Source organism: Lycium ferocissimum, chromosome 7, assembly GCF_029784015.1.
Source record: "Lycium ferocissimum isolate CSIRO_LF1 chromosome 7, AGI_CSIRO_Lferr_CH_V1, whole genome shotgun sequence".
NCBI classification, from domain to species: domain Eukaryota; kingdom Viridiplantae; phylum Streptophyta; class Magnoliopsida; order Solanales; family Solanaceae; genus Lycium; species Lycium ferocissimum.
In genome coordinates, this window is record NC_081348.1 from 14322305 (window position 1) to 14339342 (window position 17038).

The 17038-nt window shown below is 34.2% G+C and overlaps 1 protein-coding gene across 1 annotated transcript; it reads right to left on the reverse strand.

Annotated features, from left to right (window-relative positions):
* Positions 1-4623: 4623 nt before the first annotated feature.
* On the reverse strand, positions 4624-13146 carry LOC132063446 (citrate synthase, mitochondrial). Its single transcript, XM_059455988.1, has 19 exons — positions 12998-13146; positions 12804-12866; positions 10632-10673; positions 10357-10422; positions 10204-10269; positions 9976-10089; positions 9539-9602; positions 9106-9188; positions 8577-8626; positions 8423-8500; positions 8099-8227; positions 7926-7968; positions 7648-7734; positions 6806-6907; positions 6121-6228; positions 5982-6032; positions 5316-5389; positions 5173-5224; positions 4624-5075 (listed from the first exon to the last, which is right to left on the reverse strand). Exons 1-19 carry the CDS (start codon positions 13046-13048, stop codon positions 4986-4988), a joined length of 1413 nt encoding a protein of 470 aa, XP_059311971.1. The 5' UTR covers positions 13049-13146; the 3' UTR covers positions 4624-4985.
* Positions 13147-17038: the final 3892 nt, after the last annotated feature.

The window sequence follows — 17038 nt, forward strand, 5'->3', positions numbered from 1 at the left end:
GAACCATAAACAGGACTAAGAAAACGAAATTATTCACTAAGGGTAGAATAGTCACTTGACCTTAGAATATTCTTTTAATAGCTTAACAAAGGGGCATGGCGAACATAAATTGTCCGAAAATGGACGAAGCACAATCTTTATTTTTCCGACCCCATTTTTTTATTTTTCACACCGAAGCACAATCTTTATTGGTTTTCAGTGGGCATATTATAGTTATCCAGTACTATAATCCAATTCAAATGGCCTACTTTATTAGTGAGAATGTGTTGTTTAACACATTAAAGCCATGCATTATATTAAATTAGAAATAAACCGTACAAAATTTTGATTATAAAAATCATCTAATATGGGGTTGGAAATGTAATAGTAGTAAAATAAACTCGTTTATTTTTAGGCCGCTCTTTAACTTGTAACAAGATAAATTATCTTATAACTAAAAGAAATTTATCAGTTCATCCTAGTTCGGTCCATTATTACAAAGAAATTAGAGAAATAGAAACATTTTACTGATATATCCCAATTTATTTATTTTTTTCAAATAACTTACGAATGAAGAGAAAAGGATTACAACAATAAAGCAAACAATTACTATAATTTAAGTAACAAATAGTTAAAGAATATGATGGAACGATGATATACACGGAAAAGAAAGAAAAAATAAAGAGCAAGGTGTTAAAGAGAAATTTCTTTTTATTACAAAGGAAATTAGAGAAATAGAAACAATTTCGTACGAAGTATATATCTCAATTTGTTTATTTTTTTCAAATAACTTACTAATGAAGAGAAAAGGATTACAACAAGAAAGCAAACAATTACTATAATTTAAGTAACAAAGTAGATTTAAAGAAAATATATATATGGAACGTCATGGCATGACTTAGTATTTTTAGATTATGGTCATTTTTTTTTATGGCTTGTTACTTAGCAATATTTATTTTAACCTCGATTATATTACCTTTTGTTGAATATTTTAAATCAATATATCACACGGAAAAGAAAGAAAAAATAAAGAGCAAGGCGTTAAAGAGAATTTCTATCATACCAAGTTACCAACCCATCAACGTAGCCAGTCAAACAAAATTAGGCTCCACATCTCCAATAATCAAACAACAATCATTCAACGAGTTAATTAGAAGTACTAAGGATGAGTCATTTTAGCAATTATTTTTTACATATTAAAGTCAATGTCATTTGTCGGTTTATTAACCCTTTTAAAACACTATCCCTCCGTTCCAATTTATATAACATTATTTGACTGGATACAAAATTTTAAAAAAAAACAAATATTTTTGAACCTTGTGCTTGAAAACAAATTTTAGAAATTTTAATGGCATAAACCATCTCATTTATAAAATTTTAAAATTAAATTATTTTTAAATATTAAAATATGACTTTTTTAATAGACAAAGGAAACTGCCACGCAAATTTGAGACAGAGGTAGGTAGTACAAATTAATTTATCACTTTTGTGGTGATTCAACCGTATGGCTACTTGATTCTTGCTGCGTCAATTAGATGTGTACGTATGAACAATTCTTTATTATCTGGAATAATTTCTTAGAACCTGCCAGGTTTCACCATTTGGTGTCAAGGAAGGACTCTATTGGGAAAAGCAAAAAAAAAACAAAATATCTAGTCTACGCAAAAAGCTAAAAGATTTTTTTTTTTTTTGGCAATAAAGTTAGAAGAAGTTGATACGTCAGTTTCGCAACAAAGAAAAGAAGACTGAACTATTTTTATTAAGGGAAAACATGACTTAGAAAACTACTACGAACTTGCAAGTCAATTTGTTCACTACTTCACCTGAAGGGTTTCGACACGATATGTTTAAATAAAGATACATGAAGTGAGTGGAGCAGTTCTTTATTAAAATTGTAGAGATCCTTTGGAAAAAATAGGATTAAATGGAAAAAGATTTATTGATGGGAAACTCTGAAAACTCCTTTTTGGAAGCTGCAAGAGAGTTCACGGGAATATAGGATGATGGCGTTGGATTAGTAATATATATTTAAGTTAGATTGCGGCAACTTTTGGGAAGATATGGAAAAACCTGTAGTTCAAGATTAAATGGATTTCATAGTTTTATACCTTTATGACGAGGGTTTAGATATCTTTTTTATAGTCTTTTGCACCGTCATTAAGTGGAGAATTTTACGGATAATACCAAATTTGGAGGTGTAAATATCACTATTATTTCTTTTAGGATAATAAAATTACTTAACTATTATTGTTTTCCTCAAAATATACTAAACACTTTCAACGTTTTTTTTCCTCCTAGTTGGTATGCCATGTCATTAAAGCTCATATTTTTAATAATAAATCTATTTAACTCATTAAATCCATTTAACCAAACTCACGTCTTATACCCGATCAAATATGATCCGATTAAAAAGCAACAAAGGAGCGAACTAGCATGTAATAAAAATAAATTTGAATTAAAAGATGAAGTTTTTAAATATGTAGATAATGTTTCAAAATTAATGTTAAAATTAAAAAAAATTGAATTTGAGTTACTTTAGAACTTTAGTTTAATATATTGAATACCTTAGGAATATACTTAGTTTAATACATCCGAGCTCATTAAAGTAAGCCATTACTAGGAAACATGATATTTTTTCTTTCTGGAATTTTGTAAGCTTCTGGCGAATTTGCTGCTCAAATTTTAATTTTTTATATTAATTTAATACATTAAACTAAAGTCCTAAAGTAACTCAAATTTAAATTTTGCATATTTTATTTTTTAAAACTTTATTTAAACTTCATCTTTTAATTCAAATTTATTTTGATTACGTGCTAGTTTGTTCCTTTGTCGCTTTTTAATCTGGTTATATTTGATCAAGAGTGAGACATTAATGGGGTTAAATGAATTTAATGTTGGGTGGTGGTGAGGGGAAGTGGGTCAGCGGTAGGGTGGGGGTGGGTGGTGGGGTGGGAGTGAGTGGTGGGGTGGTACTGGTGGAGGGTGGGGATATAATGAAAAAATGAAATACGTAACCACGCAAAAATCATCAAATCCGTGATTACAAAAATTGAACTTTTTAATAGTTATATAATCACGTAATTACAACGGTTTTACAACATCATATCACATAATTTTAAAAACAATGAATACAAATATGATTTCATAGAAAGCCATACATTAATGAACCACGGGAAACAACCATCCAAACAGGGGGTTAAGTAAGCGATAAGATATGAGCTTATGTGGTTAAAAACCTAATGAGCTCTCCTAACAGACGAACTTTGTAAATGACCTGGGACTTAATTACGAATCATGTTATTAAGAAGATGAAATTGACAAAATTGTTTTCGTATTCTCACGACAACTTTATTTGTTATTTGCAATTTTGCATCGTACTCTTTTTTTCGCTATTTTTCTGAGAGACTGTTCTTCCTCAACTGACTTGTTAATTACGGTCTTCTAGAAGTTTTATCTTTTACCAGCTCTTCTATCCAAAAACATTTGAATTAACTCTCTAAAACGAAGAAACATAAAAGCACAGAACGAGAGGTTCATTGCATTTCCAATTGTGGGACCCTTTCCCTTCTTTGCCAATGCATCAAAAGAAAAAGAAACGAGAAGACTACAGTCAAAGTGAACTAATAAGTTTTGACTCATCAACTTCAATTTTCCCATTTCTTGAAGGAAAAATGCAAAATAAATTGAAGTAATGGAATACTTAAAACGAAAAGGGTCAAACAACCATCCAAAAATAGGGTTAAGCTTATACTTTTCAAGATATGAGCTTATGTGGTTAAAAACCTAATGAGCTCTCCTAACTGACGAACTTTGTAAATGACCTGGGGACTTAATTACGAATAATTTTATTAAAAATAAATTGACAAAATTGTTTTTTTTTCTCAAAAATAATATGGATAATTTTTCCAAAAAAAATATAAAAATAATTTCGCTATTTTTCTGAGAAAAAAAAATTACGGTCTTCTAGAAGTTTTATCTTTTACCAGTGATAAAAACATTTGAATTAACTCTTGAAACGAAGAAACATAAAAGCACAGAACGAGAGGTTCATTGCATTTCCAATTGTGGGACCCTTTCCTTCTTTGCCAATGCATCAAAAGAAAAAGAAACGAGAAGACTACAGTCAAAGTGAACTAATAAGTTTTGACTCATCAACTTCAATTTTCCCATTTCTTGAAGGAAAAATGCAAAATAAATTGAAGTAATGGAATACTTCAAAACCGGTAGTTATAACTACACATACATGAGAAGCTGAACCGTCATCTGAATTTTACCTCTACATTGGCCTCCAGTGAAAATGTCTAAAACTTACTACTAAAAATGGACCAGCACTTTATTTCCCATAAAGAAAATTGAAAATCACGGTTACTAGTAACCCAACTTGGATCATAGCTTATAGTCATTCTGTACAAAAACTGCATTTCTGAGCTAATGTACTGTTTGAACGACCAAAACGAGTCCAAAAATTGGAAGGTGCACACTAAGGAAAAGGTAGAAAACACTTTAATAACCATAGCAGAGACACCAAAGCTGTAATATGCAAATTCTCGAGTAACTAAATTACCCAAGAAGAATCTGTGAAATTGCATGGTTCATAATATCACCATATTGGTGATGCGAACATGAACTGCAAGAATTCGCAAGTTTAAGAAACTTCAAAATTGCAGTTTATTGCGTGAATCAACGGATTACTAACTTTCTTGCCACCAAAAGGCATGCGTTCACAAGTTTAATGGCAATTAAGAATGCGGCTAGTAGCATAGACCTATTATTTTTACATGCTGGATCAACGTGAATTCTGAATGAAGAGAATTAAATCCACTAGACTAGGTTCAAAATTCGGGGACAAGGCTCGAGAAACCACACACTTCACACAAATTAAGTGAAGTTTGAACTAAAGTCATCAACCATGCGACCTAGCTTGTCCCCAAAAAAAGACTGCTTATTCAAGCAATTATTGATAGGATTATACACTCTGTTTTATGCTCGCGGAGATTTCAAATAATTCATGCTTTCTTGCAATGGTTCTCAAGCCACTCCATTGTGACACTCTTCGGCCTCTCTAGCGGCAATCCAAGAGCTCGGTCCCAAATTAGCTGTAAAGATCGAGAAATAGTATCAGTAGAAGTTCAAGGGAAGTTCATAGAAAGACTAGAGAAGGCACCATAAAAAAATAACCGTAGTAGAAAGTACCTGAGAGCAAATGCCAAGAGCTCTTGACACACCAAAGAGGACCGTATAATATCTGTACGAAAAAAATGGAAGGAAGAAGACATCAGCTTTTTTCGAGCCATTTACATCCACTCAAATTTGTGAGCAATATGAATTTGTAATACCTTGCTTCAGTTAAACCATAATAGTTCAACAACACACCACTGTGGGCATCAACATTTGGCCAAGGGTTTTTAACCTGCAAAAGAATCCCCAGTCAATATACAAAAGCATTCTGCCGACAGGAAAGACACATGAAATGTCAAATCTAGCTGAGGAAAGAGCATCAACAAAAGAAGACAGCAGCTTATGAGATCATCAGACAGCGAAGCATAACTAGCTTCTATTGAAGTTTCATATGAAACAGGAAGACAGGAAAAAATCTAAGAGAAATACAATTATAATTTTTTTTTTTTTTTTTTGAAGATACAATTATAATTACCTAATAACCTGAAAGATGCATGTAAATTCTTCTAAAATCTTAGTCCATATATAAGTTCTTCCAAAATTTTACGTCAATCATCTTACAGGTGACTTTGGGTAATTAGTAAATAAACTCAAATACCCACCCCCTTCCCCCAAACCACAAAAAAAAAAAAAAGAGAGAGAGACGTATTAACAATCATGCTAAATAAACTCAAATGCCCCCCCCCCCCCCACACAACAACCCCCAAAAAAAAAAAAAAAAAAAAAAAAGGTGGGGGGAGAGAGAGAGAGACATATTAACAATCATGCTAAACTGCTATTACAGTCTGAAATAATTTAAGTAACAATGTAGATGAAAGATTTACTTTGCCAAGTTCTGTAAGAATTGGAGGAACAACATCATAGAGCTTTGAAACCTGCAAGAACGAAAAACCAAAAGAACGTGATGAGAAGATCAAACGAAGAACATTATTAATTTACAGCTTCAGGCTTCTAAGTACTAACCAGTTGAAACAGTGGATCTTCAGGCAAATGCTTCATTGCAAACTCTCTCTGACATGTATATCTTGGATCAGTCTTGCGCAGAACTCCATGTCCAAAACCAGGGACAACCTGCGTCAGAATGATAAAGCATGTCAAACTCAGTAATATGACAATAAAGTTTTCCATAATCTACCTAGCAAACATCCCAAATCCTCCTCCAAGAAAAGGGGGAGAAGGAGCGAGAGACACACACATAGAGGCAAGAGAGAGAGACTATGAATGTACATACATATGTACGCATGTATAATATATGTACATACACACACACACACATTATATATAGAGATTGAGACCGAGAGAGAACAGCTTTTGAAAGACTTAACAGATTAAGATATGAAGAATAAATGCTAAAAAAGCTTTTATTTGAGACAAGGTCAACTACCAAATCTCGTTTGAGGAGTAAAGTTCAGTAACCATGATGATTCATGAGGAGAGCAGTCGATGAGACAAATAGAATGTGATAATCATTTGATATTTTCGAACACACTATAAAATATAGAACATATGATGAACGGAGAATTAACTATTTGAACCTCAATAACATGTCATGGCAAGTCAAAGCCTTCATCTAAAGTGAGCTCCAATAGGTTGAAATATAAAAACTAGCTCAGTCACATAGTAATACGAGGAGAACTTAATACACTACCTTGCCACCCTTCAATGTTTTCCAAACGTAGTCTTTCAACTGCTCTTTGGAGATGTTCTCCCCACACTCTTCTACAACAGATTTGATCCATAGTAGAACTTCCTGATGGCAAAGCAGAAAATGGCAGCTGGTCAACTTAGGATCAAATAAATAGACTAAAAATTATATCTAAGGAACTGCTGCTTGCTGGAATTTTCTGAATATAATAGAACTAGACAAAAAGACATACCGTCTGGAGAGAGTGAAACTTTTAAGTCATGGTTTAACATAGCTAACAGAAACAAACATAATCTTTAAACGGGAGGGTAAGTAAAGCATACTTGGACCATTGGGACCATATGATGAACAAATGTAGTTTATTTGGACGAGTGAATAAATTTACTGAACAGTTGGCCAAATAAGCAGAGATTTTCCATCAAATTATAGTCTATTTTGGTTTTTTATTCATATTATAGTTGGAACGTCACTCATTGAGGCATATAGTGCACTATATGTAGCACCAACCATGGCATGACAGTAGTGAAGAATATTAGTTAGAGAATTGAGCTTCTTCATCTAGTAACTAGAAGCTTTGTCCTCCGTGCTCATTGGAATTTGACGTAATTTTTTTCCATCTTAAACGCACACCATGTCATTTCAGATTCTCACCCCTCCATTTATTTGAGCCTTGGGCTATGGAGAATTGGGGATAATATTAAATACACAGATGACAATACCCAATAGGGACTTTCAGCCACAGAGAATACCTAGTTTGCAATTATTGTTTTTAATAATTAAAGAATACCTAGTTTGCAATCAAAGCAGTATAGAAAGAAACACCAGCAGTAAAGCAGACAAAGCACCTGATTGGCTAAACCATGAAGTGGTCCGGCTAAACCATTCAAAGCAGCAGCGAAGGAGAGATAAGGATCTGACAAGGCACTAGCAACCTGAATTTAAGTTCAATTAGTGCTACCGAAAATCCTGACAAAAGAATGCTGATTTATGAAAAATCATTGATAAAAAGGAGGCTTAAGCTATTGTATATGCATATTCCCACTTGACAAAGAACCCCATGTTAAGAGGTAAGACCATTAGTAAATACTTAGTTTGTCCATAAACCACAGACTGAAGTACGTACCAAGTGACCGGTGTGAGCACTGACGTTACCGCCTTCATGATCACTGCAACACAAAAGGATATTAGTGCCAACTGATTATAGACATAAATGCAACTAAAAATCCTGCTTGTCAGGATAGACGTTAAATATTCAGAAGCATCAAAGTAGTTATCATAATCCAGGTGTAAATTAACCTGTGTATCGTGACATAGAGCCTCATAAGTTCATGCATGTCAGGGCTACTGAAACCAAGCATGTGAGCAAAATTTGCACCATAATCCAGGGAGTCATCCTTAGATATTGTCTCGCCATTCTTGTACATCCTTCACAAGTGCAAGCAAAAGGGTCAGTCTAAACAGTTTCATAGGCGAATTTTCATGTAAGCATTAAAACCCCAAACCAAGAGTTACTAAGCCGATCAAGTAGATTACAAAGTCATCCTCTTCTAAGTGCAACATATATGAGGATAAAAGAGAATAAGAAAATGAAGACTAGTAAACGCCACACAATAATCTGACCTGCGATAAATATAAGCAGCAACAAGTGGAACTTGAGCAATCAGACTCATGGAATCCTCATAGGTCGGTTCCCAAAACCTAAAGATACAACAGTGTTAGTGTTCTCACAGAAAACAAATAACCTGTTTCAAGAGATGGCTTTGACGAGGCTCACTTTGATTTGTGAATCCCTTTCTCGTATGCCTTCTGAAATTCACTTTGAACCTACAGAGAGAAGAAGGTAGTGAATTGGGGTTTGAAATCTCCTAATAATACTGCAACAGACAAAACCACCATTTTCTTGAGTTAGACACAGATGAAATTCCTTCTTTCATCTTTTAATTCCAAGGTTTTCAATGATCCACAAACAATAGGACAGTAGACTATGAATTTCAACGACTCAGAGCTGCTTCGTGATGCTACATATATCTTAAAACAATTAATATCTCCCAATACTCACTTAAAGGAGAAGAAAGTATGGATTGTTCGCTCTTCAGAGGTGGAATAATATCAATGGAAGAAAGGACAAGTTATCAATGTGCATGCATGATATCATCAAATTACAAACGAGCACCGAAATAGTTGGTAGTGAAGATCAGCAAGGTCAGACTCAAATCAAAGTATCTATGTGCAATCATGCATGAATGATAATTAGGAAATTACCGAAAGCAGAAACAAATAGAATAAAATAATTCAAATTTCACCTGAAGAGCCATGACTCCAGTTGCAAACTGAGTCATAGGATGAGCTGTGACTGGTAAGGCATCAATAGTTTTGTATACATGATCTGCAGCGATAAAGTTGCTTAAAAAACCTCAGAAAAATAACAGCATCAAGTGGTGCGATGAATGAAAATTATGCAACTGAATTGATAATAAAAAGGTTCAAATTAAGGATAGCTGTGACTTGTAAGGTATCGATAGTTTTGTATACATGATCTGCAGTGATAAAGTTGCTGATAAAAACTCAGAAAAATAACAGCATCAAGTGGTGTGATGCATGAAGATTATGCAACTGAATTGCTAATAAGAAGGCTTCAAATTTAAGGATTTATAGCTATATCGTAAAGCCCAACGACAACCAGCAACAGCATCCAATAAAAGAATGAACAAGAAAGTACATAGACAGCTAACGTACCGGGGACAGTAGCACGACTCTGCAATTCCTGGGACAATGAAGTCACTTGCTCTTTTGATGGCACCTTCATAAGATTATGAGAGAGAAGATAAGTAGTCTTAGCATCTAAGCATTTATAACCAAACCGTGGACTCCTATAACATTGTTTTCTAGATGAATCAGACTTAGTTTTGCAGATTTCTTGCAATATCCTATTATTAGATTAGTCCGGATTGGTGTGAATGAGAAAAACAAATCTACCTACTTGCAGTAGAGAGGCAACTAAATCCAAACCCAGGGCTTAAGAGCCATTCAACAGAGAATCTTTGAAGTTCCCTTACCAACTGATACTTTGAACTCAATGACAATAAAAGCCAGTGCAGCATCGTGAAGCAGTTTAATGGAGGTTATTTCGAATTCCATAGGTTAAACGATAAATTAAGCACTTGAGAGCTCACCTTTCCTGTTAAAAGAAGCCAGAGAAGACCTTCAGGCAAGGGCTCTCCCCCAGGCTTTGCTGCAGGTAATACCTTTTGGCATTCAGGTATAGACAAGCCCCTAAAGCGAATTCCCTGAGAGAATACAGCAAGGTAATGAGTGGAGCTCCAGCAATCGGCTCGAATTAATATGTTCTTTTTGCGATTGACTTGCATTCTCTATGCGATAAAGATTAGGTAGAATGTAACCTCATCGGCGTCAAGTAATGAGGTTTCCCACAGTAATCCTGTCATTCCTCTCATTCCACCAAGAACCTTTCAAATTAAACAACAAATATTAATCCAGAGTTACATCATTTTTCCAAACGTACATTTAACTTAAAAGTTAAAACTGCTATTTACCATATCAACTGTGATGTTTCCCAATTGAACCTTTCCATGTTCTGACTTGAGCTTTTTTAGACGATCCTGAAATTAAAAAGAAAATAGTCACTAGAAGTAGAGAATAAGAAAATCATAAACATGGATATATGAAATACATATATCACATGATAGACCTCACATCTCCACAAATGAATTTTGTAGAAAAATGTGAAGTAAATACTGCCCTACTATGTACCAACTAAAACTCTAGAATCAAAGGTAATTAAAGAGGAAAGAAACAAATCTAACTATACCTGTTGTTCTGGAATCAATTCTTGCAGCTCAGAACGCAGATCCTATATCAAATAAAAAATTTATATGGATTATATGTGGACATTAAGAACCAAATGCAAGAGGAAGTAATAAAAAGTTGAAGGGTAAAGATTTTGCATTTATCATTTCAAGTTCACCAAAGTACTTTAAATAAGACATCACCTCTATACTCTTCCGCCTTAATAATTTTTCCTTTGGAGTGGAAAAATAGCAAACAAGGGCAGGAGAGGTTCAAGTTGAAATTTGTGGAATGGCTATTACGAATCAAAGTTGAAACGAAAGAAGGTAAGTATCAACCATACAATGGCAGTTTCTCTTATCTATTTTTCCTCTATGGTATAACAATGAATACTAGCAAAGTTTCAGACCAAATAAAGGGAACATTAATCTTGTAGAGATTTATGCTTCACTAGATTAGTTAATTGCAACAATAATTCAGGTGACATCCGAAGTTCCAAGAAAAAAAATGCTACAATTTGAAAGCCCTATAACTGCATTACAACCACGCATGAGCCATCGCATTCAAGAGTTTGAAGAAAATTAGTTGGTCAAACACATAATTTAGCTTCGTACCTCAAATGCAACCTCTAAATTAATTTGTTTACAAGGCTGTCAAGACTAGTCAAGTGGCAGACTAACTTGACCCAAGAAAACCATGCCCAAGAAAAACCAGTAGTTTCATTATCTTGGGAGTCATTTGTTAACAAGATGTCAGATCTTAAAAGCCTTGATAGTGTTTATGCAGTGTCTTCACTGAAAAATCTGTCTTTCCATAAAGGATGTTTTACAAGCTAGAGCCCATGTGCTTAAATGTAATGATGGAGGGAAATTAATTTAAAAACACTATCGAGTCGCTCAAACCACCATCTCACACTCAAATAATGGTCATTAAAATCCAGAAAATAGAAAATGAAAGGAAAAATAACAGTTCACTTATGAAGTAGCAAAAACAACGCTGGTGGTTTCGGAGTAAGGAACTTAAAAGTTCAAAATGACAGTCTCCTTAGTAAATGGTTATGGAGATCGAGAGTCATAAGGGGGTATCAAGCGCTATGGAGAAAATTCATAGAAACCAAGTTCGGGATGCTCAATAAGTGGATAACAAAGTTCCCATCTAATTCTTATGGGTTCTCTGTACAGAACACAATCAGTTCACATTGGGAGGATTTTCTTGGCAATACCTATTTTCAGTTGGGAGATGGATGGAAGATAAAGTTTTGGCATGATGCTTGGCGTATGACCCCTCTCAAACAACAATTCCCAAAACACTTTTCTTTGTCTTCCAATCAGGTAGCTCTAGTTGCTGATTACTACTACAATCATGGGTGGAATTTAGATTTTCGAAGTAATTGTACTGATAGGGAGTTGGAATAAGGCTGTCTACATCACACCCTTCCCTTGACCCTGCTAACGTGGGATGCTTTGTGCACTGGGCTGCCCTTTTTATTGTACTGATTGGGAATTGGACAGAGTCTGCGTATTGGTACAAGAGATAGGATCCCTGTCCATCTGCCCTAACAAACAAGACTGCCTATGCTGGTAAGGTACAAAAAGAGGAGTTTTTTTTTCTGTCAAGTCATGACTCCATCATTCAGGATAGCCCTATCACAGACACATTTTGGCCTTGGCAACAAATTTGGAGAAGCTATGCACCATACAAAATCCAACATAATTTTCATCTCATTCCTAACGTTTCACTTACTAATATGAACCTCTTAAGTTGAAAAAATAAATACTACTCCCTCCGTCCCAATTTATGTGATATAGTTTGACTTGGCACGGAGTTTAAGAAAAAAGGAAGACTTTCTTAACTTGTGGTCTAAAACAAGCCATAGATATTTGTGTGGTTGTAAATCATTTCATTAAAGGTAAAAGGGGAAGTTTCAAGTAAAATTATTTCATATCATTCTTTTTGAGACAGACTAAAAAGGAAAGCGTACACATAAATTGGGACGGAGGGAGTATACAATAACATTGATGTCCTTATGATATCAAGATGCTCCACAACAAACAATGTTTAGTTACTTCTTATATTTTGATTATTTAACAAAATCATAGAACCGATCCCAACTAGCTTGGTAATTGAATCACATGTAATCACTGACTGATCCAAAAGCTCATTAATTATTTACAAACGAGACGTTACAACTTACAAGACCAGAAGAGGTTTGGACTTGTAGCCAGCGCACAGAATTGCTGATATTTGACTGTTGCACCTATAATTCAATAATTAGTTGAACTTAAGTCAGGAATATACGGATTTCAGTAAAACAAATTAAAAAAAAAACTATTAAAGTCGTTAATCCATCACAAGAACAAGATATTTGTTTTTTCCTTTGCAACTTACCGCTCGAGAACGCAGCTTTGACAGCAGTGAAACGCCACGGTAGAACACCATTGCTCTCAAAAATCAAAATATTAACTGCACCGCAAAGTTTAATTGATAATTAAAAACAAAAACAAAAACAAAAAAAACAGCCAAATGTCGAAATAGATCACCAATTGATTAATTGAAAGCAGATAAATTGACTGATAAAATCATCAAAAGCATATAATAAAGATCAATAGATTGAAAGAAGGATGCGTAACTTTTAGATCTCAAGTAGGGTGATTGAAAGAAAAAGAAGTTTGCTCCTTCAAAGAGCGGTGTTGTTTGGTTGGCAATTGGCAAAAGGTTCTTTTTACTCTATTTTATTATTATATACTGGAATAATCTTTTTCTGCATGGAAAAGAAAATTTCTAAAAACAAAAATGATAATAGTCAATCCAAATGGTCTCTGACTTCAACTATTGAAGGCGTGGAAAAGGCAAAATAGTGCTAATTTGAAGACAGTTTTTACACTAGGAAAAGTTCTTAAAAAGTACAATTAATAGAAAATAATTATTTTAGTACAATCTTACAATCAAAATAAAAGCATGTGAATTTAGTAACACAGTAAAATGAAAAAGAGGAAGCACAAGTAAGACTTTAGGGGTCGTTTGGTTGGAAATAAGTTATCCCCATATAACTTATTTTAAGATTAGTTATTTCACCCTCTTATAGGAATAAAATAACACTATAATCTCGGCATAATTAATCTCGAAATTAGTTATACCACCATTTTATCCCAATCAACCGTGGAATAAATTCATCTCAAATATAATCTAGGGATTATTTATCCTTATCCCTTGTACCAAGTCGTTTGGTTGGAAACAAGTTATCCCAGGATAACTAATCCCGAGATTAGTTATTCCACCCTCCCACGGGGATAAAATAATACTACAATCCCGGAATAACAAATCTCGGAATTAGTTATACCACTATTTTATCCAACCAAACGTGGGATGAATTCATCTCAAATATAATCCTGAAATTATTTATCCTTATCCCTTGTACCAAACGAGCTAAGTCTCGGTTTTCCTTTGTAAATCTTAGATTTTTCAGGCGCTTTTTTTTTTTTTTTTTTTTTTTTGAAGTGTTCTATTTTCTAGTAATTTTGATAGTACAATATAAGTATATTTTTTTAAGCAAAACAAAAATCAAATGCAGCAGACTAAATTTGTGTCCACATACCACAAAACTTAAACATTGCAAGGTTTAAAATATCAAGCAGCTTATGAAATATTTATAAGAAATGATCAGCATTTTAAACGTCCCCGGTCACTACTGTTGGCAAAAGAAAATTAATGTGTTTTAAATGTAAAAATTATTAATCTTTTCTTGATTTAGATTGTTTTTTTCAGCCAAACCAATCAACTCTATCTTGCATATTTTAGTTAGTTTTGTTTGTTAATGGAAAATCAAATACAATTTTGACAAATAATAAACCTTCGAGAAGAGGTGCCATTATTTGGGGCTCGAAAAGGAGGAAAAGAACAAAATATAAATGGTGAATAATATAATGCAAAAATGGGCTGCAGGATAGCCGCCAGAATAGCACTTCATTATGACTTTTCGATGTCCCAAACCCGACAAAGAATAATGACTTTTCAATGATCAACTCTCTCTTTTGAAGATTAATTTATCAAACCACTAGTTGTGCCAAATTTATTGGTATTCCTATTTTGTGCCCACTAAAGTGTTTGGAACGTATACGTATGTCATTTTATCAATTTTTAAAGAACCAAAACCAATGAAGAAATTTCCTTTTCTGCTAAACACATCCTTCTATTTTTTGTCTTCTTTTTTTTTGTACTATTATTATGAGTTCATCCTTGCATTGAAAAAGAAAAACAAATGAGATTTTCATCGTTTTTCATATTCAGTATTTGATATTCTCTTTGAAATTTTGGTTAATTTGAATTTAGGTTGCATAAGATCCATTAAAGGAGAGGATGCGCTATCTATAACAGTTTTTTTTCATTCACATAATCTAAACTTGATATCTCTAATTAAAAATGGAAAAACTTATTCATACCACAACCCCATGACATGTGTGAAATAAAAATCTTACCTAGAGCCCGTTTGGATTGGCTTATAAGTTGCTTATGTTCGTTTTCGGCTTTTTTTGTTTGGTTAAAAAATGGTCTTAAAATAAGCTCAAAAAAATAATTCATTTGACTTAACTTATCTAAAGCGAGGCTTTTATGTTCAAGTAAAAACGTGAAAAAAAATAAGTTAGACTGAACTTATTTTTTTTTAACTTATAGGCATAAGTCCATCCAAACAGGCTCCTACACTCCTCTCTCCTACATTCCTTTGTTTGAAATCATGAAAATAGCATTTGTAGTCCTTAAATTATTAGTTTATTTCGCTTTTGATCCTTATATTATTTAGATTGAGTATAATTGCCCTTTAATTATAGATTGTTTGTTGAACTTCTATAAAATTAGAAGTAGCTGTTCAAAAACACTTATTTTGAAACGTTAAAGTGTTTGGCCAAATTTTGGATGAAATAATGAAATCTAATTATCATGAACAACAACAATACACTGAAAAGAAATAGTAGCAAAAGTAATTTATCAGTTGTGATAGCTGGTGAGGAAGCATAAGTTTGTAACTTCTCATTAGAAATGAAATCAGCGAAAAGCTCTCCGTACAAAAGTGCTCTTCCATTCTCTCTCTCCTCGTCTAACAGCCATCAACGGCTATTTTCTCGCCGAAAACGGCTAGTTCCAACTGGGATCAAACCCGACTATGAACCTTTCAGTCGATTTCTCTGGTCTCCCTCTTCTTTGTCCCCCAGAAACCCCACCAACCCCCCCACCCCACCCCACCCCCGCAGCTAGAGAACAATGTCTACAATTGGCACCCAAAAACCCAATTTACCTCAAATCCTAAATCTTCAAACCTAATTTCCATTGCTGGAAAAAGGTGAACCGAGCGAGCTTGCCGCTTCATATGCGACACAAAAAGGATCATATGTTGGTGCTCCGAACGTCAATACGGGGAACACACAAAAGAGAAGAATTCGGCTTAAGTCTAGACCGCACGAAGTTATTGAAGGAAAAATAATTGTGGTCTTCACCGAAGAAGAGAATAAACTGCTTGTAGAAACCTGCAAATGGCCGATTAAAGGTAAGTTCAATTGTAACCGTCTTGCTATTGAGAAAATTAGGACTGAATTTGACAAAATGATTCCTCTAAAAAGCAACGTCAAAACTGGGGCAAAAGACTTGAAGCATGTGTTTATTATGTTACAAACGAAGAAGATTATAACAATGTTTATGGGAGAGACAGGGGGAAACACTTTGAAAATTATCAAATGAACTTCAAATTTTAAACCAGAAGTGAAGACTACACTGGCCCCGGTTTGGATCAATCTCCCGGATCTGCCATGGTATTACTATGAATGCGATGCCCTCTGTCGAATAGTCAGTCCTACAGGATTCCCCATGGTAATGGACAAAGCAACAAGAGGTAAAACCAGGCCAACTACTGCAAAGCTCAGAGTGAAAATCGACCTCATAAGGCCCCTCAAATCAGAAACAATTAAGGAAAGTTGGAAACTTTTAATCAAAAAGTTGAGCTACCTGAGTATTGCTTCCACTGCAACATCCAGGATCATCTCATTGCTAATTGCAATTTTACAAACTCTCAAGCAAACAGAGAAAAGAATAAAGAGAACAACAGCAATAACGTCGACACAAGGGCCAACAGAGGGGTTAAAAGAGACCAACAAACTCACATACAAAGCAAATGACATGTCCAACATCAAGGAGCAAAACAAAACTCAGTTTGGAGGATTCACTGTCAACAATGTGAATATCAAAGAAGGGTCAACAGAGGGGTTCAAAGAGACCAAGAATCTTAGCTAGCTTTTGGGGTGTGAGTTAGCTAAAAGGGAGGATAATTGCTCAAGTCTTATAAGGAGCACAGGATTCTCATCCGTCACCGGTGTGGTATATTCTTTTCAAATTTATTTGATAAAATCGCTGCTTAAAATAAATAGATGTTTGAAAGTTTGG